The sequence below is a fragment of the Sapajus apella genome, unplaced genomic scaffold (assembly GCF_009761245.1).
Source record: "Sapajus apella isolate SASKATOON/1434 unplaced genomic scaffold, GSC_monkey_1.0 scaffold43, whole genome shotgun sequence".
NCBI classification, from domain to species: Eukaryota; Metazoa; Chordata; class Mammalia; order Primates; family Cebidae; genus Sapajus; species Sapajus apella.
In genome coordinates this window covers 17,326,744-17,351,493 of record NW_022436983.1, presented here as the reverse complement: position 1 = coordinate 17,351,493, position 24,750 = coordinate 17,326,744, and the positions used below count along the sequence as shown (strand labels likewise).

Here is a 24,750-nt window from a genome sequence, read left to right as displayed (position 1 = left end):
GTTCATAACACCAATCAACCTAATGTTCTACGACCAAGCATTTGGCTTTTAGAAAGTCTTAATATATAAGGTTAGCATTGACTTGTGTGTTGAATCCTAAAATCCAAGAGCTTTTGGCTCTCTGCTCTCTTAAAGATTAGAAATGAGGATTGAGGAGCTAGTAGGTGAGAGGGAAAGAAAAAAATTGTCCCAGGAGCTGATACTGGATCAGTGTGAAAAGGGTTCTAAGAAGGAGTGAGTCCTACTCATGGAAGACAGGGCCAGACAAAGAAGGGAAACCAGGGGACTCCCAACCTATGAGGTCAGCTTCCCCGGGGCCTCCACCAACTCTCTGTTGGTGTCCCTGTCTAAGACTGAACTAAACTATCAGAAAGTGAAAAGGAAATGAGGGAGGAGGGGAGAAGACCTGGCTCTGGACAACCTGACATCATATCTCTAGCAGACACAGCACACCAGGACCTGTAGCATGTAGGAGGAGGCGGCACCAGGGTCACAGTGTATGGGTTTGTTAACTACATGTCCTTGGGTAAGGCACTTAGCCCTTCTATTTGCTCATCTGTTAAATGGGTCTCCTGAGTGTCTTCTATATGCCAGTGTGCCAGTCAGGGACTCTTCTGGGCACTGGGAATCAAGTAAAACAAGACAGGTAAGGCTCTGCTCCCATGGAACTTACCATAAACAAGCAGGTAAATTAGTTCATTTTAGTTTGTAATAAGGGCTGTGAAGAAAATTAACATAGTAAGATAATGGAGGGTGACTAGGGGTGGCTACTTTAGAGTAGGGTTCATCTCATGGGTTGTTGGGAGAATTAAGCACATTAAGGTAAGAAACGTGTTTAGCCTAGTGCCTGCCAGAGAATAATTGCTCAGTTAATAATAGCCATCATTACCATCATCATCCCAGAACCCTCAAGTCGGAATAAGGGGGAGACTGTGCCTGAGCTTCTTATACTATCCCCCCACGAGCCTCCTGTCTGTGAATGAAGTTCTGTTAAAAAGAAACAAAAGAGATAGTGTAATAACGCCTTGCCCAACTGTCATTACCTCATAGAGCCTCCCAACATACATGATGTGTTATTGTCCCTACTTTACAGACCAGAAAATGTACAACAGAGATGTTAGGTGACCTGCTGCAGGGGACTGGCTGAGTGAAGCCAGGACTTCTAGGGTCTGGCCTGGGAACTCCATGGCTAGCACTTTTCCAAGAAGGAAAAAAACGACTACATTCCAAGAAGGAATGTAGGAGAGATTAAAAAAGCAATAAACCTGGGTGGCATTGATCCATGTAACCATCCATCCCTCGTTTTAACAAATATTTATCAAGTAACTACTATGTGCTGGAGCCTGTCCTGGGAGACTAAGACAATGAGGTTGTCCCTGCTGATCCGGAGGTTGCATTTTAGTGGCAGCAAGACATATGTGACCACAAAAACAAACAGCTAACATTAGATAGGTGAAGAGAGCTATGAAAAAAAAAAAAAAAAAAACAAGAGGACTTTTGCCCTGCTTGAACCCAAGGGAGTGACGGATGTTGGTTGAGAAGAGGGGTGGAGGGGAAGAAAGAGAGTAGAGATAAGTGGGGAGGACCTTGGACCTTCCAGATGAAAGGAAAGACAAGATCAAACTGCATCCGCCTGGGACAGCTCCTAGAGCTTGTCCGCCTACTGTGTGTCAGGTGTGAGCCAGGTGCTTTGCATATGTCACCTTGTTTTAAGGAAGGCCAGCCCACTAAGGAGGAAACCCAAGTCCAAGATTTGATAATCCCTCACATTTGCATAGTGTTATATTTTTCAGTGTGCTTCTCATACATCTGTCATCAGCTCTGATCCTGCAACGCCCCTGTCAGGTAGGGAGGGAAGGTATGACTGTCCTCATTTGAGGAAAAACTGAGAAATGGAGAGGGCCACTGGCTTGCCTGAGGCCACCCAGCTGCTACCTCAAGGCATCCAGCCTGGAACTGAGGTCTCTGGCTCCCAGCATCCCCTTCAGGGAGCTGCCTCCTAAGAGTCTCCCCATCTGGCTTCTCCTACATTTGGAAGAGAGGTGGCAACAAGATCAAGAGAGTTCAGGGGTCTACCTGATAGGCCCCCCTTCCTGAGGCCTCCTGTCCAGTTTGTGGGGAGGAGCAAATTGCCAGGGCCACTGCTCTAGGTCAGGGGGGACCTTTCCTCTGCTCACTGGCCCTCAGCATAGCAGGGGTATGGTGCCAGCTGTTCCATGCCCAGTCAGCCTCAGCCTTCATGGCTCCAACATGCCTCATTCTTGGCAACAGGATGGTGAAAGTCTAGAGTGATAAAGTGGGGTTTCATCCAAGCAAGTCCCTTCTGACTCAAAACGCCCACTGCTTTCTGGCTGAGCTACTTAAAACCCCCAATAAGACCAAGCAAATGCTGTCTCAGCCATTAGCTGAGAACTTCTGGTATCATTTCCTTCGGACAGAATTCTAGCAATTTAGGATGCAGAGACCTTCAAAATCTGGTTCCACAGAGGAACCTGCCTAAGGACAGGCAGCATACGGCAGGATGGGTCTCAGTACTTAAGCAATGGAAAAGAAAGCACTCACTCAATTTTCCAGAAGGCTGGAAGAAAACTCAACATCAAAGGGGGTGGTCTCAAGCTCCACCAAAGGAGGTGTGTGGCACAGGACAGATTCAGCAGGCTAGACACTTCCCTTCAGCCAGAGGAGGAAGAGTTCCAGGGTCCGCCTGTGCTGGATGTTGACACCCAGATACTCCCAGTCAACAACTTGCTAAATCCTGCCATGAACCACCCAATCTCATTAACGGTGATCAATCACTCCTAATCACCCACAGGGAGGCCCTGACACAAGTGCTCACAGAGGAATCATTTTTCAGTCAGCCCCACACATGATGTTCTCCGGGCATGACAGGGTCGCCCCAGGGTTCTCGTGCCTGCTAGTGGCCCATCTGGTTTTCTGGGTGTAGATTGTGAAATGTGCCTTGTCACATGGGCTGGGGGCTCCTTTGGGGGCCTCAGTGGGGAAATGGCAGAGTGTAGGGCATGGCTCTGTAATGACTCCAGTTTGAATGAGGCAGAATGAACTCATCATTATGGGAGTGGGCCCAGAGCTTTGCACATCTAGGTTCCACCTCCAGCTCTGCTACTTACTGTGTGACTTTAGGCAAGCAACTTGACGTCTCTGTGCCTCTGTTTTCTTACCTGTAAAATGTGAGGCAATAAGAATGCTAACCTCACAGAATTATTAGAAGAGATTACCAAGTACCAGGTGCTGGCTAACTTCTAGTCATTGTCTTATTTTTTACAACTTCATGAAGCATTACTGTTGGAAGATGCAATGAGATAATGCAGGTACAGCAATCAGGATGGTGCCAGCACACGATAATGATGATGATGACGATGATGATTACTAATACTCACTTTGTGGGGTAGTCCCCAGCAAACTGTACATTTCACAGCCTTTCTCCGGCCTATGAATTGGGGTATCTGTTTCTAGCTGGCAAAATCAGACCTGATGCTTGGAGATTTCCACTTAAGAGGAACACACACTACCAGCTTCATCATCAAGACCTAGGTGGGCAAGCTGATGGCGGTCAGGCCCCAGCAAAGACTTTTAGTTGCATGTAAATTGTCTAGGTGTCCTTTCCTATTTATAGCGGAAACTCACTGTCTCCCCTTTTAAAAAAAATTATTCCTTGTATGGCAATTTTTCTTTCATTCTATATTCTCCTTTTGGTACCTTTTCCAATATTCCTTCCCCCCCTCCCCATCTATTGTTCAACTAAGGTGTGAAAGAAGTTGAAATCTTCCTCTAAACCCAGGGTGCCACATCCCTTCATTCATTCACTCAGTGATTCACTCAACAAACATTCACTGAGGATTACTGTGTAAATGGCCACATACTGGGTGCTGGGGACAAAAAGGTGAAGGCCACTGCTGTTTATGTGGCTACACTGTGCTGGCCCCTTTCTGTCCCTGCCCTTGAAAGTCCTCAGTTCTTTCTGACCTCCTGGAAAAGCCTAGCGAAATAACACCAAATATTGGTGAGATAATTTCCCTTCCAGACTTTCACCAGGTCAGTTGTTCTAACCTTTTTAGGAGGCAAAGGAATTGAGGAAGGCAACCAGCCAGGATTATTTGCTGCATGTTAGATGGGAAAGTTGAGTTCCAGAGAGGGGAGGGAAGGCAAGTGAAGGGAAAGGAACTAAATTATTTAATACAGTCAGGCCTTGTGCCTATTCATTGTCATACATGCCTTGTGAGGTGGGTATTTTTATCATCATTTTATATTCGCAGAAACTAACAGGTTAAGGAGCTCAGCCAAGTCACCCAATCTATAGGTGGCAGAGCTGGGCTTTTAAACACAGGTGTGATCTTGGAACCAAGCATAGCCTGCTGACTCAGCAACTACACTGCGGGTCAGTAGTGGATTTGGGAACCTCCAGCTTTCCCAGTCCTCTGCCTGGTCTTCTAGGCAACAGGTTTACAATTTGGACATGAATCAGAATCACCTGGAAGGCCTGTGAAAACACTTTAACGCTGAGCCCTACCCCCCCCCCCACCCCGCCCCGTTTCTGATTCAGTAGGTCTAGGACGGGGCTGAGAATTTGCATTTTTAACTAGTTCCCAAATGATGATGATGTTGGTCCAGGGAGCACAGTTTGAGAACACCGTTGTAGGTGTTCTCTTTAAAAAATAATGACTCCCTCTCTTCCCCCTAACCATTGCAAAAGTAACATAGGTTTGTAAAAAATAAATATATACAATGTGGAACCTACAGAAAAATAGGAAGACTGGAATTCATCCACATGCTTCCGCTCAGAAATAACCCCTCTCAACAGTTTGGCAGATTTCCTTTATCTTCTTTTCAGAGACTAAGCACGGAGTTAGCAGGGTGGCCCAGGGCTAAGACCCGGTTAAGATCCCAAGTGAGAGCTTGGACAAGCCTGAACCAAGTCTGGGTCCACTCTTCGGCAAAACTGCATTTACACTCCCATCCCTCATTAGTTTGTTGGGAGGGCTGAGAGAGATCGTTTTATCAAGCCCTCGACACAAAGTCAGATGCGGAGTCCGCGCTCCGTAAATGTTGGCTGTCATTTTTGTTCTAACAGAAGAGAAAGCTGGACGAGCCCATTTGGGTTTCAGTCCTGCTGCCCCTCTTCCCTCCTCCAGTAGTTCAGTGGGAGCTCTTGCCGACAGCCTGGCTGCGGCCACTCGCTGCGGGCACCGCGCGGCCTGACCCTGGCCTGAGCCCGGGCGTCTGTCCGCTCCCAGCAGCTGGTGGAGCCGCAGGAGCCCAGCGCAGCCCGGGCCGCCGCCGTTAGGGTTGGCTCTCGGCCTCTTGGCCCAGTCCTCCAGTTTTACGGCCCGAACTCAATGAGGCCTTTTAACTTTTCATTCAGCAGCAGCGTAGCTCCCACTTTTAATAACACACTTAGTGCACGACAAAAATTTGCTCCTGGCAATCATGGTTTCGACCACAAAACCGCAGCGGGGAGGGGTTCCTGGTTAACTCTTTCAGCGCTCCAGGCAGTCTGGAGCCGGCGCTCCTGGAGATCAGATAGACCGGCGGCGGCGGCGGCGGCGGCGGCCGCGGTCAGGACTGCGACGGCTCTCCTCCCCACCCCCCAGCCCAGCCGCGTCTCTGAGAGGCAGGGGGGAGACTCCAGGCGGCGGCGGCGGGGCCCAGAGCCCACGGAGCGAGGCCGCGCGGGGCGCTCCTGCCTCGGCGCCTTAGACCTACTGTGTGCCAAGCCCCTTCGTGGAGAAACCCTTCTTTCCTGAGCTGTCAACAGGGCCTGCCTGGAGGGTCCGGGAGCGGCCCGCGATCCAGGGGGGAAACAGGAGGTAACTGGCGAGGTCGCCAGTGGCTCCAAATCCCCAGGGGCCCAGCGACACCTTCAGGAAAACCCGACGGCGGGCAGCTCGCGGGTGCCGGCCGTTTTCCCGCGAGACCGGGCGGTCGACAGCGACTTCCGGCGCCCCCGGCCCCTGCCCAGGATCCCTTGCGCCCTGCGGTAGCCCGGGGCCGTCCGGGGCTGCGGGCTCCAGGCACCCAGATCGCTGCGACCACATGAAAGGCCTGGCGCTCAGCACCCGCCAGCCACCTCCAGCTGGTTTCTAACTACACCGCCCAGGCCTCCGTGCTTCTCAGGGACCAGCCTTCGAAGTGCCGCCTTACACCCGGGGCCTGGCCACCGGGCTGGCGCGGATGGAGCTCCTGTTCCACATTTGGGAGCTCACAGTTGTTCCTGCCAGGTAGGTGTTACACGCAGATCAGCAGACTGAGGGTCAGGGAGAACAAACAAATTCGCTAGGATCCTGCTGTTGGTAAGTGGCAGAATTTAGAGTCACAGGCAAGTCCCACTTTTCCCACTGTATCAAGGCCTGGCCAGAGTTGGCCATTCCATGAGGCCCCAAGCTGTAAGCTATGGCCAATCCTCTTAACTAGAGGGTCCAGGGACGGCCGGCGTTCCGGGGGGAAACGGGAGGTCACCCGCGAGGAGAATGCCGAGGCCACAGCAGCCATTGCAGCTCAGAACTTGCAAGCCAAACACTGGGTATCCTCCCCTTATCAGTAGGGGCAGCTGAGCCCCTGGGCTCTGCCATTATAATCTCAAATGGTGGTTTGGAGTCTGCCTGCAATTACTCAGCAGGCAAGTGGCTTCCCTCACCCCACCCCAAACTGAGAAGCCTCAACTGTCAGCGGATCTGACTTCAAATCCAAATCATTAGGGAGGAGAAAAGCAGGAAACCTTTCTGTTCAAGTAACCGAGCTGCAGAACGCATACCCACTAACGTGCAGCAATGGATAGATTTTGTCTGCGGTCTCGGCAGTTTTAGCCAGCAAATTTAAATGGGATGGAGACACAGCTCAAGATTTTTTTGTGTGTTCAAAGTATGGAAAAATAGCAAGGGGTTCGAGAATGCTCATTGATTGGTTATTTCTACATGAAGTAACAATGTTGTTACTAGCTTGTTCTCCACATGTCTTAAAAGCAATCACTATTCTAAAATTGTCAAATCCCCTAACAACCCCATGAGGTGGATACTATGGTTGGCTTGGCCACAGGTGAGGATTAAGTGACTTGCTCAACATCACACAGCTGTAAGTGCTGGACCTGGGACTTGAACCCAGGTGTCAGCTCCGATGCTCCTACTTATGCTCCTACTTTTATTCTTGTTGTGGTCAAAATTGTCAATACATCGTCAACCCTGGGAAATTCATTTAAAAGAAATGTGCCTGTTAACCCCAGTGATTGTACTGCGAACATGATTGGCCAGCCCAGAAGAACTGAAGGGCTAGCTAGAACATCAAATCCTGCCTGCAATCAGGACCCACCACTGCCCTGCCCACAGATCTTCAACTTCTTAAAACAATCTATTGAGGAGTAGCTGGAAAAAAGATGGTACAATCCTTGCCTCTGCCCACTCACCTCTGAGGGTGGCAGGAAAAAAAGAGCCTGTGTTTAAAGAGTTCTGGCTTCTGCCAGCTTCCTGAACTCAGCCTAAAGCAGCCCAGAGCCTAGCCTTGTCCTACCTATTCTAAGGTCTGGACCCCAAGCAGGACCCCATGGTGAAGATCAGCATCAGCCAGTCGGGATCTTAAATCTCAGATGTAGGCAGGAAGGCACATGCATCCTGCCAGCCAGCAGAGGTGACCTACCAAAACCACTTCTCAGCTTCCCCAACCTTAGAACTACCTCTGAATCAGATGAACCACATTTTGTTGAATGCATCTTCAGACTGCGGCTTTATGCTCAGCATTTTACAGCATTTATCACACTTAACTCTTTCAAGAATTCTACAAAGCATTCTTGTACCCATTTTCCAGATGAGGAAAATGAAGCCCGGAAAAATTGACTGTCTTGGCTGAGATCGCTCAGGGACAGAACCTGGATGTGAACTTAGTTCAAGCCCACTACAAAGAGTGCACATGCTTAACCACCACACCGTAAACTTCCCACTTGGGACGGTTCCAGCAAACAAGTCCTTTTAGAGAAACCCAACGCTCTGCCTAAGACAGCTCTTAGAACTACCTCTTCCTTTTGGCAAGAAGATAGAAAGCCTCGATGGGATTGGGGGGTGTTGTCTGATTTCCAAGGCCCCTTCAGAGTATCAAAAAGTGGTGCCAGAAACCTTCACAGTTTCAGTCTTGTGTTTCCCTGCCTGGCTCGAAACTGCTCAGCAAAGAGAATGAGAAAAACTATTTTCCCAGGGAAACACTCGCCTCTAGCTTGAGACTGGGGCTTGCCTTGACACGCCAAAGTAAGATCGTCAGCCCATTCATTTACCCTTACAAATTGCTCTGTGAATCCCGGTGCCGGCCTCCCCGATCTTCCCCCTCCAGGAAACCCCATCCAGCCTCCACGCTCCGAGAGCGGCAGGCATCCACCGATGTTTACTCACTCTAGTTCATTCGACATCTTCCTGCTCCCAGGCTCCGACGATCAGCGCTGAGGCTCTGCTGACCGCTTGTCTCTAATTCTTGCCTGACACAGACATTCCCTGCCCAGGGAAGTGTTTGATTTATGTTGAGGTTTGGGTGTCGAGATTTTGCTGACAGGTAGGTTCCCAGCAGTGCTGGCGCTGATTGGCTACAGGTACAGGTGCCGGCGACTGCAAGTATACCTCAACAGGTGCAGCTGTTAACTCTTAGCCCGCCGAGTAGGGCGGAGCTAAGGGGGACTGGCTGGGTGGAGCTGGCCAATTCCTTCCTTGGTGAGGAGGTGGGGGGTGGAGATGAGGGAGGAGAGAAGGAGAAAAAAATGTTGTGAAGAAGCAAAATAACTAGAGGAAAAGTACAGGGACAAACAGGTAACTTGGCTTAAAGGAAAACTTGATTCCTGTTTCTAGTCAATATCTCAGATACCCAGAAACATCCCTCACACCCCAAATTTCTTTACCCCCTCCTTCCGTACCACCAGGGAATTCTCAAAGGAGAGAGCATTTCTTCTCAGGTAGATCTTTGTATAAGTTCCCTTTTTTTTCAGTTTCCCCTTTAAGATAATATCTTATTTATGAATAATCTTTTACAGTTACTCAAGTGACTTCTTTTGGTTCTTACAGTAACCCACTGTGGTAGATTTATTATCACTTTTTCCTTGCTCTTCAACACACATTTTACAAATGAAGGAGGAAATGGAGGCCAGAGAGGTAAAGTGCCTTGCCCAAGGGCACAGCTAGGGAGGTCCCAGCCCAGATCCAATCTGCAGTCATCTCACTGTCAAGTCTGGCTGCCCCTTGAGCTGAAAAGTCAGTGGCCTCAATGTAGACATTCATTGAGCACCTGTTGTGTGCCAGACCCTACTGTGGGTTCTGGAGAAACTGAGGCCAAAAAAACAGGGTCACAGTTCTAGAGGAGTTTACAATCTGTGGGGTGTGTGTTGGTGACTGGGTGGAGAAGTAAAGGAGAACAGCCTTTTATTGGGTGTGAAGCGGGTATGGGCAAGCCACATACCTCTGATCAGCACAGAAGGGATAGAAAAGTTGAAGCCGGCCACCTCTGAAGCCTCAACCAGCTGGTCATTTCACAGGCTCCAAGTGCTTCATTCTGTATTGGGAACTTGGGAGAAATTCAATGCCTGTTAGATGAAGTAATTGTGGAGTAATTGCTGTGAGCTGTCTTCTATAAAGAACAAGCTTGGTAAACCCCAGAATATCCACAAACACAAACAGGAGAATGTTAGAGCTTTTTAAAGAGCTTCTTCCAGGATTAGTTTGAAATTAAATCTAAGCCAGAGATCTTGGCATCTTTTTTTCCCTCTCTCATGCTAGTCTCCCCTCCCCCACCTTTCCCTTTTTGGCAGATTATCTTTTTGCTCTATCTTCCTGGGAACCTCACCTTGGCCCACTCCTCTCTCTCTCCCCTCTGGGAATGGCAAAGGAGGTTTCAGCTATTCCTGCCAATTATGGAGGTTTTTCAAGGTAAAGTCAGAATTCAAAGGAACCCTCTTGAAGTGAGATCAGGCCTCTGGAGAGGGGGTACTGGGTTGGAGAAGTGTCAGGGATTGGCTTCTCCCTGGAGGCTATGTTGGGGGAAGTCCAGGGGACCCTGATAAATAATAGTAAATAATAGTTGCTAATAAAGCCACCTCCTCAGAGCAGCCCTCTTCAGCCACCCTTGTTCATAAAGTAGACATTCAGTCATTCTGGATCACACTACTTACTTTTCTCTGCAGAACCCTTAGGACTTATCATATAATGTAATGTGACTTAAGGTATTTTTCTAATTGTTTATTGTCTTTCTCCCCTTCCTCTGGTATGTAAACTCCATAAGAGCAAAGACTGTGTCACTCACTGTGGAATCTCCAGTGTCTAGCACCTAGTAGGTGCTTTGTATACCACAGGCACCAGGCATTGTGCTACGCCTTTGCATGCATTGTCTCGCCTAATCCTTACAACAACCCTGGGAGAAAGGCACTTTCGATATCCCCATTTTATAGATGAGGAAACTGAGGTACAGAATACTGAAGTAAACTACTTAAGCTGCAGGGCTAGGCAGTGGTAGAGCTAGAGCTGGGATTTAATCTGAGAGCAGAGCCTGGGTACCCAACCACTTCACAGAGGTTATTGGTGGCAGAAGGTCTATTTGGTGCCAACTATAACTGCAAAGCTTATTGCAGTCCAAACGATGGCACACTCCTCCGTATGTACCTGTCTGCCCACGTCATGGAAGACTGGAGTTTCTGTCAACTGTGTTGCAACCCACAGGTGAAGGACTGTGGGTGACTCATGCTGGCTGGGCTCAGGGAAGGCTGGGATTCCAGGTGGCGTGTCTGTGCTCGCAGGGCTTTTAAAAATGGGTCCTTTCCCTCTGCCTCTAGGTCTTGCCTCTTTCATCACCCGCGCCCATCTTCAGAGATCAGCAGAGACCCAAATCACAGGGCAGAGGGTTTCTGTGTCTTCACACACAGGAAGGCTACAGAAGTGCCCTGGATGGGACAGAAGGACTGGTGGTCTGGGTTAGGTAGGCAGGGACGCCTTGAACCAGTTTGCAAGGTCATCAGACCCCTCCAATAGGAGTTATACCTCCCAGGCAGGAGGTACAAGTGCTATTCTAGGCCTTCATCCCAACAACCCAGAGATGTCAGGCCTTTAAAAAGACACTCCCCACGCTTTGCTGCTGCCCCCTTCCTGCTCCTGTGTAGCATGAGCATGGCCCGAGGATAGGCAAGGCTGGCACCTATTTCCCCTTCATGGATCAGCATAGCTCTTGGTTTCTCTGCAGAGAAGATTTAAAACAGAACAGCTATTCAAAAAAAAAAAAAAAAAGAGAGTTTAAAGAAACATAAATAGAGACCAGCTAATTAAATGTAACATAATAATTATATCCACAATAACGACAGTAAATAATGCTGGCTGCTGTTTAGTGTTTGTATTTTGTAAGCACTGTGCCAAGACTTACCTATGTGATATGATAGTATTGCTCTGAGACTCACAGGCCTCCTTTCAAATCTCACCCCAACCACTTACTAGCTACATGATGTCGGGCAAGTGGCTACAGCTCTTTGAACCTCATTCTCCTTACCTGTAAAATGGATGTAAAAATTGTATTCCCCCCTTATAGGGTTATTGTGAGGATTAAATGAGATAATGCTTGTGAAGGGCATTATCTGTACCTGGCATATAGCACTCAATACTTGTTAGAAAAGCCTTTTTTTTCCCCCCGTTATTCTCATTTAAATCTAATGAGGAAGGTACTAACCTTATTTCACAAGTGAAAAAACTGAGACTCAGGGGTTAAATTATTTGTTGAAAGTCAACAGTTAGCTGGGTACAGTGGCTCATGCCAATAATCCCAGCACTTTGGGAGGCCAAGGCAGGCAGATCACTTGAGATCAGGAGTTTGAGACCAGCCTGGCCAACATAATGAAACCCCATCTCTACTAAAAGAAAAAAAAAAAAAAATTAGCTGGGCATGGTGGCACACACCTGTAATCCCAGCTACTCAGGAGACTGAGGCAGGAGGATTACTTGAACCTGGGAGGTATGGGTTGCATGAGCCAAGATTTCACCAAGATTGCACTCAGCCTGGGCAAACAGGGTGAGATGCTTGTTAAAAAAAAAAAAAAAAAAAAAAACGAATACCAGTAAATGGGGATTATTGAGAGAAAAGAAAAAAGAAAGAAAAAAGCCAAAAGCTAATAAGTTAAAGAACTGACATTTGAATCCATATCTTTCTGATTCCATTCTTACAGAACTGGACTAAGGGAGTGCCCTGGGCTCAAGTTCTGCCTGACCTCTGGCCACTTACTGTCTGACTGAGTAAATTCTCTCAGAGCCTCAGTAAATTTCCCTCTCTATAAGACCAGACTGGTGCATCACTGTAAGGGTGGAGCTCCCCATCAAAATTATCTTGATTTGCTTTTCTAGATTACTGATGTTCTTTCTCCGATGCTATGATCTGCCCCCATGGAGGATGCACAGTCCTTCATCCCTCCCTCCTTCCATGATGATGCCATCCAGAAGCCACTGTTCCCAAAGACTGTGATGCTTCTCCTTGGCATGCTGGGGAGGAGTAAAGGACCACTGTGAGTGAGCACTGAGAGCCAGGGCTCCTCTGTGTGTCCTGAAAGTTGTGTGCTGAACAACTATGCGCTGTTTACCAGATGGGACATGCACTACTGGACATGAGGACCCTGTTGACAGCCATCCTTTTCTAACACTTGGATGCTTTTTAGTTATCCAAAATGCTTAATGAAAATCTGTTGACCTATATTCAAATATTGAAAGAACACATACCCACATGTCAACAGTGCTTCTCTGTGGGCACTGAAATAACAGGATTTAAATGTTTTCCCTGCCTTCCCCCTAAATGGGCTACATTGAACTTGCATTGCTCTTGTAATTAGAAATTCTATACAAAGGCCCAGTTTAAATGTCATTAAACCAGAATAAGTTCCCATTGACAAATCGTCATTGTGTTCCCATCCTTCCTGGGGCAAGGGCAAGGATGAAGAGAGTGAAGACTGAGTCCTTGCTCAGGGATCCCCTAGGAGGCACAGGAATGGAGGTGGGGGGCTGCCTGGCTTGCAGGCTGCTCAGCCATCTGATTTGATTTTGATTTTGCAATTAAAATTACTGTCATTTATTGAGCACTTAATGCTGCGATGCTTGCTTTAGATGCTCTATCCCATTCCTACCTGTAAAATGGGGTCACATGCTTGGCCAGTTTTTAAAGCTCTAAGGTTGACTGCCTGAGACCTTGGATAAGCAATTCCACTTCTTTTACCTCAGTTTATCCTCAGTGAAATGACTGTTATGAGGATTAAATAAGATAACAGTGTCCTTGGTATGTGTCAGGCACTGTTCTAGTCTTTTACATATATACCATGTAATTCAAGAGGCCTATGAATTCGCTGCTCTAAGTATCCCTGTTTTACAGAAGACGTAAAAGTCCCAGAGAGGTGATATAACATCTAAGGTCACCTGGCTGTCCTCTTAGTGACAGAGATGAAATCAAACTGAAGTTGGCCTGATCCCAAAGTTGTGGAAATAGTCCTTTCAAGCTTCCTAGTCCCTTTTTGGAACAAGATCTAGGATGTATAGATAGAAGGGAGATGGGAGACAGGAAAGGAAGAAAAGTAGATAGGTTGGTTGATGGTATCTGTAAGGTAGATAGGGTTTGTAAGCTTCTGGAGAGCAGAAACCATACAAGGGAAAATAAATCTCATATAGTATTTGTCCTGTGTCTCAACACAATAGGTGTTCAATAAATGTTGAATAAATGAAAAATGGATGAATGAATATAATTCACACAAATTACTGACATTCTGGGCAAATTAGGTGTTGCCTTCTACCCGCCCCGCCCCCAGGGAAGACCTCCAAAGTTTGAATTCCTCTACTCCCTCTTATTTTCCTGTACCAATGCCTTCTCTTTGCACCCGTGGCTTCAAGTCTGTAGTTTCCCATCATGCTTCAGTGGGGTCGACCTGGGGATTAAATTAAATGAGACCTTGATGTAAAACCTATGGCAAATAGGTACCCAATAAAAGGTAGCTGGTGTTATAGTGAGCACGCAGCTTAGAAAAAGGCCTCTCAGCCCTTTCCCATTTCCAGCCTCAGTGCACAGCTAAGTTCACAGCATTCAGCACTCAACCTCCCTTAAAAACAATCTCTGCTATATTCAGAGCTCTTTTCAAAGTGTTTTCCTATGCTTCCTCTCCTCTGATCCATATAGCTACCCCAGGAGGAGGGGACAAGAGTGAATTGTTGGCCCCGTTTGTTAGGTAGACTGGGGTTCAGAGAGAGTGCCCCTAGTTAAGTGGAGGACTTTGGATTGACCTTCAACTTTCAAAGCATTATCCTAGATACCATTATGGGTCCTAAGGGGTCACAGAAGTGCAGTCCTGGGCACTCACTCAAAGCTCATTATAATAATCTTTACAAGTGAGGTGTTTTTTTGTTTTTTTGGTTTTTTTTGAGATGGAGTCTCGCCCCATCGCCCAGGCTGGAGTGCAATGGCACAGTCTTGGCTCACTGCAACTTCCGCCTTCTGTGTTCAAGCGATTCTCCTGGCTCAGCCCCCAAAGTAGCTGGGATTACAGGCGTCTGCCACCACACCCAGCTATTTGTTTGTTTGTTTGTTTGTTTGTTTGTTTTTGAGATGGAGCCTTGCTCTGTTGCCCAGGCTGGAGTCCAGTGGTATGATCTTGGCTCACTGCAACCTCTGCCTCTGGGGTTCAGGTGATTCTTCTGCCTCAGCCTCCTGAGTAGCTGGGACTACAGGCACACACTACCATGCCTGGCTAATATTTTTGATATTTTTAGTAGAGACAGGTTTCACTGTGTTAGCCAGGATGGTCTCGATCTCCTGACCTTGTGATCAACCCACCTTAGCCTCCCAAAGTGCTGGGATTACAGGTATGAGCCACCATGCCCAGCAAAGCTCATTAAAATATTCTTTAACATTTCATTTGAACATTTTAACATTTAAAGTATAAGCTTCATTATAATGTTCTTAAGCAGAGGGATAGGCCACACACCCTACATAGAGAATATGGCCCTTCTTTGAAGGCATGGATGGACCTGGAAGTTGTGCCTGCAGAGCGGTGGAAGGGGCAGCTTTCAGTCCCTTTTACATTTTGTACTTTAGATTGTTATCACAGTTCTTCCAATAACACCACCTACATTCCTTCCTGGAGCTTCCTTGGACATGAGGAATCATGGAGTCTAAATAGTCACCCTGAAATCTCTCCTTAAAAATAAAAGTCTCTGAAAACAAACAGTTATTTTTTTTCATTTATCTAGTTGATAAAGATGAAAGAAAATGCTAATCACACTACTGGCAAGGGAAAACAAGCGCCCTCCTTGTTGGAAGGAGAGTGAGCCAGTCCAAGCTTTGGCCTTCGGGTTTAGCTCATCCTTTGATCTAGCAATTTCACTCATAGGAATTTTGTCTAAGCAAATAATCTTTGTGTGCAAAGAGTTACCTACAAGGATATGCGTCAGAGCATTGTTTGTAATCCTGAAAAATTAGAATTAATAAAAATACCCTTCAGCAGAGATTCAGTGAAGTAAATTAAGATACCTGAATGTAGCTGCATGCCCCACTACAGTTTAAAAGGATGCTACAGAGGTTTCCTTAGTGCCATGGACGTTATTTACTGTGGTTTCAGTACAGTTGTTAGCAGTTATGTGTCCTCATGATGTTCCAGGCACTGGACTCAGTGTTTGACCTCATGTAATTCTCACAACCACCTTATGATGTAAGTACTAGTATCCTTATTTTGCAAGTGAGGAAAGTGAGACACAGGAGTGAAACTTACTAAGATTATTTTCAGGGAGTTTCTGAGCTAAGCCTTGAATCTGGGTCTGATTCCCTACTTTTAAGTCTTCCATTTACGTTTAGTAAATTAGTCCATTCCTATTTTAAAACTCTGTATGAATAGAAAAAACAATAATTCGTCCCAGAGAGTATTATGGATATTGGGGTCAGGTGGTGATTTATGCTTTATTTTTGTTTCTGTGGATATTACTTCTGTTAATAGAAAAAATAAACTTTATAGTTATTGAAAAGTAACAAATCAGAGAAGGCTTATCCTCTGCCCAGGCAGAGAAGGAAGAAGCAGCAAGAGTGCTGTCTTGAGATTCTTTCTCTGCTGCCAGGAACCAGCCAGAACAGGAGGCAGCCAGGGAGAAGGGAGTCAGTAAGAATGCAGCCTCAGTCCTGGAAGGAGAAGGCCTGCTGGGAAGAACAGAACCTAGCTGTCTTGGCCCCAGGTGAGCCCTCACCTGTGCCTCAGGCCCCAGCAGCCCAGTCACTGTTGTTGGGTCTGTCTTAAAAGAGGCGGTTAAACAAGACACTGCCCACTTCCAGATAAAAGAGAGCATTGCGGCCAAAACTGTATTAATCTTCACTATCCCCATGGCAAACCACACTGAAAATGTATTTCCTCCTCTCTGCAGGGGCCAGACAGGCCTGGAGGGTTGAGACGAGGATTTCCTTGAAATTGGAGGAAAATTGGCCAAGGCCTGGCTTGGACAGAGGGTCTTGGTGCCCCAGTGCTGAATGGAATGAGTAGGTGGCCAGGGTCAGTGCTGCCTTTCTAGGTGAGGGTGGGGTGGGGTGATTTGGGGCAGGGCAGGGTGGGACCTGCTCTGCTCAGAGAAGTTCAGATAGGCACAACTAATCCATAAGGTCCTAACCCCTCCTGTTTCTTAGGAGCGTTCCTTCAAAGGCTGCCATTGGTGTTTATTTAGGTCTGATCTCACTGGAGAGGATGGGGGGAGAGAGGGTTTTGCTGAGGCCTTTCTGGGCCCTTTATCCCCCTAGGAAGGCAAAGGCCATGTGCTCAGAGGTTAAGTGTTCAATCTTAGGCCTTGAACATTCAAGTGAGGGGTTTTCTGAATCCACTGCTGGCCTGCCAGGGAATTTTTCAAGGCCATCAGTTTGGGGCCCCATGGTCCAGCAGTGGAGGAGGAAGGACTTAGAAACTGTGGCCTGCAGGGGCCTTGGAACCATATCTACACCAAGATCAGGCCCTCTGGCTCTTCCCTCAGGAAGTAACCACTCAGAAGTCACCATCAGTCTGCCCATCCCTCACTTGCCCCTGCTCACCCTTTCAGCCTGTGCTCTGGACAGACTGCCACCTTGCCTAGGCACATGCGTTATTCATTTATCCATTCATTCAGTGAGTATGGAGAGTTATTTAATCATTACCAATTAAAATAGCTCTCATTTTTTGAGCACCTATCTCTGTGCCTTTGTCTGTACACTTTGCCTGTCCTGTTTCACTCAGTCCTTATAAGTGCCCACCTCTGCTTTATAGATGTGGAAGCTGAAACTTAGAGAAGCCATGAAACTTGATCAGGTCATGCTGCGCCAGAGAACCCAAGCTGGGATCTGAACCCAGACTGTTTGGCTCCAAAGCTGAACTGCTACATTATGTTGCCTCAGCAAACAGTCATTCAAGTGACTTGGTGAGGACGTGCTCCGGTCAAGCAGCTATGTCACAGTCTGGGGAAAGAAATGAATAAGGTATATTCCTATACACAGGAAGCCCAGTGGGGGAACCTCGATGAAACCCTTTTACTCGAAAACCTTTCCTCTGCTTGCAAACTAGATGTTTGCAAACATTGTTTTGTTGTCAAGTTTCTGAAAATCTCTTCTGTTGGAGGAGTCCATTAAGACTTCTCTAATTTCACCCTTCAGGTGATGCAGAAGTCTCTACTGCAGACTACCTGCCCCCTCCCCCGCCCCCCAAACACACACGGCAAAGAACATCTAGTTTGGATTTTAGACCCAGTCTACGTGAGTCTGTATTCTGGCTCAACCATTTACTACTTGTTTTGATCTTGGGCAAGTCCTTTGACCTCTCTGAGTCTTGGTTTCTTCATCCATCAAGCAGGCATAACTTCAATGTTGTGAGGTTTTTGCAAATAAAGTAACACATGCAAAACATTCAGCACCACTCTGGTGTATAGTAAGACCAGAGAAATGTTAGCCATTGTCTTTTGTCATTAGAGATGGGCATCTCTTGCTACCCCAGTGAAGCAATTCCTTGTCTTGTCTCTTCCTCTGCTTCTGCCCCCTGGGGCACTCAGCCCAAGGCAAATATGCCTGATGATGGGGGTAGTCATCAGGTTCCCCTGCCTCAGAGGATGAGAGCATGACTGCTGCTCTCTGCCCAGGCTCCTAAGAAATCTGATTCATGCCTTGACAGCACTCTATGAATATGCATACTTCAGCCTCAGCCCTGTCTCCTTTCACAACGAGCTCAGTCATTTGCACCTCCTAGGTCATGTGCAGACATCCTCGGTATTACCCACTGATGGGCCCTGGAGAAACCTCTAAGAAGATGAGTCTTGATAGGCAAGTGACAGTAACTTGACTCTCTAGCCCATGGCTTTGCCTGTTTGGCCATATTTCGAAACTACCAGGGGGCCTCTGAATTGACTGATGACCCAACAGAGGGTCACAGTATTTCATCTGGTTGCTCTTAAAGTGACAACTTGGGACAGTCCCATCTGAATGGGACCTGGGAGCCTTTTGTTTCACCCTCTTTCTCTCTCCAGTCCTTGGGCAGGGCCGTGGGGGGCGTTCCCTGAAACCTGTGAGGTAGTTTGGGGATATTGAAAGTTAAGCCCCTCAAAGAGAAGACGTGTGCCTTAGATCAGTGTGAGTGATTACAAGCACCAGGTTTTGAGACTGATCTGGATTTGAAACCTGGCTCAGCTTTTTATTAGCTGTGACCCTAAGTTTCATAAATTGTTTTCTCTGAGTCTGTTTCCTCATCTATAAGTGGCATTAATAGTAGTATTTATTTCACAGGATGGGTGTAAGGATTAAATGCATGAAAGTACTTAACATAGTGCCTGGCACATAGTAAGTGCTGCATGGCTGTTAACCAATATTATGATGCAGCACAGGACCAAGGGGCAGGAGATGTAGGTTTGAGTTCCAGCTCTGCTGCTTGCTGGCTCTGTTGACCTCAGGTGAGTCCTCTTCATCTGAACCAGTTTTGTCAGCTGTGAACTGAATGGTTTGAGTTTGAAGGTCACTCAGGTTCTTTCTAGCTGTCTGAGATCTCTGACTTTGAAGGTGACAAAAAAAGAAAGGAAAAAAGAATTAGTAGCAGATGCCTTTATCAGCCACGATAACATTTCATAAACCCCAGGGCCTTGACACCATCTTCAAAAGCCATCCAGCCAGCAGCTTCCAGGCAGAACCTTCTTTACCACATAGGGTGAAGGAACTGTTTGCAAGACCCAAGAAAGCTTTCTGGAGCCACAGGAAGGCCTCAGGGAAGGTGTAAGGCTAAAAAGCAAAGCCTGAATCACAAAGGGAGCAGGCCTAAGAAAACTAGCTAACCCCAAACATCAGACCTGGGGGATTCTGCCTTTTGGTGCCTTGGGCAAGAATCATCCTCCAGCAGAATGGATTAGTTTATGGTAAGGGAGGGATGTTGTCCCTAGAGGCTGGGGATGTACTGATCTGTTGTAAAACAGCCCCCACCTGGGAAATGGAACATTTTCTTTTTTGGGGCTTAGTGACCTCTGACCCTGCCCCCCTTCCAGGACCACCACACAGTCTGAGTCACACCCAGCAGGAGACAAATGCTGGGAATAGAGAAGGCATTCAGAATCCCCTTACCCAGAAGAGCTTCCACCAAGTTATTCTTAAGCCCTGCGTGAACCCTGAGGAGGTGACATCGGTGGGATTTACAGAAAATAAAAACAATCAGTTTCAACTCGTTCTACCAGTTTTTGCTCCTTACAGTACAAAGTCTCTTAACCATCTTTAATGTGACAAATTTCCCTTTACAGAGACAATGGGCTTTAGAGGAATTTAGTGATGTTACTAACAAACTTAAGTACTTTGTGCTAAGCCCCTGGTGCCCAAATGTTTCAGGTGAGAAAACCCGAAACATGAAAAGCTCAGAGAGGTAAAGTGACTGGCTCAAGGTAAGTGGTGGAGCTGGTATTTGAACCCAGATCCCCTGTTACTTCAGAACCTTGGCTACCGCCGTGATTTTGTGTGCAAACCTGTCTGATGCCTGTTGGTGAAGCTCTGCCCAGCTATGCAGAGACACAGATCTGCCTGCCTTCCATGGAAGGCTCAGACTCTCTTTCTGGAAGGTCTACCTTCTCTTCCTTGGTGGCTGGGGGAACAGAAGCACAGTGAGGGAGGTGAGTGTGCCGTACGATAAGGGGACAGAGCTCAGTACTCATCACTCCTCTGCCTGTGTGAAAGAGGCCAGTTCTAGCGGTGGGGATTGCAAAGGAACACCCTGCTTCCCTGTCCTTGTCACATCCCATGGCCAGTAGCCATGCACTTTTTTCTCCTGCCTAGCAAATGTAGGATCCAGCTGCAGCCACTTTGAAGATAGTTTCCTCCATAGGAATTCTGCAATACAGATGTCCTTCCGCAGTCCCAGTTCAGCCTTGCATCAGTTCCTTTTCCCTCTGGGAAGTTTCTTTCTTCATCCTATTTCCATGTAACTGTGAGGCAAGGCTCAAGCCCACTTCCTTCTCCTTTTCCTGTGCCTTCCTGTGGAAGGAGCTCCCTCTTGTTCACAGCTCCAGCCTCCTCCCTACTCTGGCCCAACCTCATGGGCATTTTGCTCCATAACTTTCCTTGATCTGAACCACTTCTGATTTATATCAAGTCGTGTCGGGGAATCTCACAAATGCATTCTGAGAAATATAAGAATGCCTGAGATGTTCTAGGCAGAAAAGATTCTGTTATCAAAACATTTGGGAAAAGTTTCACACCTCTTCTTAGAAATGAACAAGGCACAGTCATCAAGCCTCTGAAAAGTCCTACAGTGAGGAAACCTGCTTTGTTTTTTAACCCAGTATTTCCCAAACTAAGATGACCATGGTTTCATCTCCTCCATCCCCACTGAATCCTATAACAGCCTGTAGAACCAGTGATCCACTGTGGAACACACTTTCGGAAACACTGTCCCTAGCCCTCCAGGAAGGCATAGAGCTGACCTTGCCTTCATTTATTTAAACCCTTCCTGTTTCTCTGAGCTATTTACTTACTATGTCACATACAAAATAATCTAAGGTAATATCTGCCCAATTGGGTTTTTAGGAAAGACATACCGTATGGGAATGAAGATTTTCCTAGCAGGATTTGATGAGCCCATTACTAGGGGAAAAAAATCAAGGATTTCCCAGAATTGGGGGTTGGGGAGAGAATTTGATATAACCAGCAGACGCTGAGTGCAATGGCCCACACCTGTAATCCCAGCGCTTTGAGAGGCCAAGGAGGGAAGATTGCTTGAGCCCAGGAATTCAAGACCAGCCTGGGCAACATAGCAAGATCTCACCTCAATTTTTTAAAAAAGGAACAACTAGAAGAAAGGATTTACCAAACTTACTTGTTTCCTAATCAAAGGATAAAGCCAGAGATGTAATGGCCAGAAACCAAAATCTAGAGCACAGTACCAGATAAATACTTTTAGTGTGAATGAATGAATGAGCAGACTATTTATTGATCACAAAGTTGGCAGATATTGTGAATGAATGGATAAATTAATAAACAATCAAATAACTGGTTACCAGGCCTCCAGACTTCCTTAACTTCATTTTGTCTACCTGCTATGGCCAGGTATATATCTTCTCAAAACCCAGATCTCATCAGTCCACTCTGCTGTACCCTGGCTGGCTCCCCATTGCCTTCAGGATAAAGTCCACATGCCTTTGTCCTGGCGTTGAAAACTCTGCAAAACAAAGCTCCAACCTAGCTTTCCATCCTTCTGTCTCCTCTCCACTGGGTACCCCTTACTCTAGTCACATCGATCCCCAATATACTTACCCATCTTTTCTTTCTCACGCTATTCCATATACCTCACATTTTCTCCCCTGACTCCATGGTTGCTTATTCAATCCTAGCAGTGCTTTCAGGCTCAGCTCAAACCTTATCACCCATATTAAATGAAAGAAGCCAGACACAGGAAGAGGACATTCTGAATGATTCCATTTATATGAAGGTTAAGAACAAAACTATTGTAGGAAAAGAAAAAAAAAACACCTGTGGTTGCCTTTGGGGAGTGAGGATTGATTAGAAGGGGTTTTTGGAGTATGAAAATGTTCTTGATTCCAATGGTAGTTTCATGGGTGCATACATTTACCAAAGTTCATTGAATTGTACACTGAAGATCTGCATTTCTCTGTGTTGTCAATTTAATCTAAAAATAAAAATCTTACTGCCCAGATCTCCCTGGCAAGAATTGAGTCCATTATTCTCTCAATGCACTTTGTCCATCCTGATAGCACTTAACATAGACTGCCTTCTTTCAGAATAATTTCCGTACATGCCTGTTTGCTTTCCCTGCTATATGAGAGTTTGCCTCTAGGGCCTTGACACAGACACTCAACAAACATTTGTGAGATTGAGTTGAGGCCAAAAACCAACAAACAAAAGCAGCTATCATGTATTACATACCTACTGTGTGCCAGGCTGCATGCTAAGTTCTTTACACACATATTTAATTTTATAATATAAAATATATGTACATATACAAATATGTATATATATCCCAGATATATCTCAGATGTATCTTATGAACTACTCTGTATCTGAAAAGAGGCAAATATGCATAACAAATGTGAATGGTACAGCTCAATTATATTAAAATACAAGCAAAATAAGTGTCTGTGTTTCCAAACTTTATGGTTACTGTGTGATTAAGGACAAGGATGTTTTAACTTTCAGTCTCTATTTTACATTGACAATACTGAGGCCCGAGATACAACAACATATAGTGCTGGAAATAGAATACAGACCCAGGACACGCAGATCTCAAAGCCATCAAGCTTGAGTACCTCCAAAGTGGCATCACATCAATCTAGGAAAAAACAACAAAAAAGTGTCGTGAGATCTTTCTGGCCAAGAGACTTGAAAGCAGCAAATCCTGAAATTGAAAATGTATGTAAAGTGTGTATATGAAGCACACCCTGAGAAGAGGCTCTCTGGGGGCTCCCCAGGGCTCCAGGAAGGGGGTGGTTAGCATGAGGAGGACTTGGCTTTATAATCCTAACTGCTCCATTTAAGCAGCTGTATAACCTTGGACAAGTTAGTTGTTTAACCTGACTCAACCTGATTGCTCTCGCACTTGCAAAGTTGGTGTAATGCCAGTGCCTACCTCGTGGGGTTTTAAGGGAAGATTCAATGAAATAATGCATATAAACTCCCCAGGATGTATAAGTACTCAGGAAACATTTGTTGTAGTTTATTAACATTTTGCTGCTTTAACTATTCATTACAACTACCTGTCTTCCTCCTCTGTGTCCTCACCTACACCTCCACACCCCCTACGACAGTATTTTGGCCTTCTCCCCACCCCCTCCTTTCCTCGGTAGAAACCCAGCAGGTAATTCTCTAACAGCAGTTGTGATGGACAGTTTAATAATGAATAGCTATTGCAATAGCCAGTCAGCCCTGTGAGTACAAAAAGGGGTTAATTTCCTGGTGGGTAGTGACGCTAGGGATCCCTGGTTAATTTGGGAAAAACAACAACAACTTTGTTTTTAAATAATCTTTACCACCTGCTTTGGGCTTCTCCTTGCCTAACTCATTCTGAAATGAGGCAGTGGGAAGGTTTCCAGTGTGATGAATGGTGCCACTGAGAGCTAGGTGCCCACTTTTGAATTGCTAGTGAAGATGGGAACCTGCTGGTTGGAAACGCACCCTTTGGGATTTGGCCTGAGAAGAGCTGGCTGGGGATGAGGGGCCTCCATTAGAGTTCTAAAGACCAGACATTAGGGTTTCCTGTCTGTCTGAAACAGCCCTCTGGCAGGCAGAGGACTTGCCGGGGATAAAACCTCTTATGTTTCAAGCTTTTCATTTCTGTGATTTGTGAGTTCAACAGGCCAATGTTATTTGAAATAAAATAACTTTTTTTCTTCTAATTACGAAAACAACCAATGCTCATTGACAGGAAAAAAAGTAATGAAAATGCAGATAATTATAATGAAGAAAAAAATAAATATTCATAATTCTCCATCCCAAGAAAATCACCATTATTCTCCTGTATGGTTTTCTTTGCCTATAGGAAAGCAGTTACATCCAGGTTAACTGCACAGACTCTCAGTCTTCAATCCTAGCTATAACATGTGGGCTAGTCTCTTACACTCTCAAAGCCTCACCTTCCTCAATTGTAAAATAAGAATAAAAAGAGCAGCTATGAGGCTGGGTCCACACCGGTAGCCTCAGCTACTTGAGTGGCTGAGGGGGGAAAAACACTTGATCCTAGGAGTTCAGGATGTAGTGTGCTGTGATCACACCTCCAAACTGCACTGCACTCCAGCCTGGGCAACAGTGAGACTGGGCAATAAAAAAAAATTCTTTTTTTTATTTATTTATATTTTTGGAGATGGAGTCTCACTCTGTCACCCAGGCTGGAGTGCAGTGGTACGATCGATCTCAGCCCACTGCAACCTCTGCCTCCCGGGTTCAGGTGATTTTCCTGCCTCAGCCTCCTCAGTAGCTGGATTACAGGCACCCATCACCATTACTGCCTAATCTTTGTATTTATAGTAGAGACAGGGATTCACCATGTTGGCCAAGCTGGTCTTGAACTCCTGACTTCAGGTGATCCACCCACCTTGTCCTCCCCCCAAAAAAACAATTATTTTAAAGAGCACCTACGATAGTTAAGAGTTTATTAAACAATTTTTTTTAAAAAAAAAAAGAAAGTATCTGTTACAGGGTTGAAATAGTACCTAAAAATGACTTTGCAAATGGTGGTTCGTACTTTAAAAAATACCTTTTTTTTTTTTTTTTTTTTTCTTGAGATGGAGTCTCTCTCTGTCC

General features: G+C 46.2%; 1 protein-coding gene across 6 annotated transcripts in view; it reads right to left on the bottom strand.

Moving 5' to 3' along the window:
• The window catches only part of GRHL3 (grainyhead like transcription factor 3), a 34,969-nt gene extending 26,274 nt beyond the window's left edge, over positions 1-8,695 (bottom strand). For 2 of the 6 annotated variants that reach the window (XM_032300821.1, XM_032300819.1), the window contains exon 1: positions 8,388-8,695. In XM_032300821.1, the coding sequence (XP_032156712.1) occupies positions 8,388-8,404 (17 nt within the window). In that variant the 5' untranslated portion in view covers positions 8,405-8,695. Of the gene's footprint in view, positions 1-4,756; positions 5,690-5,721; positions 6,565-8,387 lie in introns of those variants that run through there. The other 4 variants (XM_032300816.1, XM_032300817.1, XM_032300818.1 and 1 more) reach the window with 4 other exon arrangements.
• Positions 8,696-24,750: the final 16,055 nt, after the last annotated feature.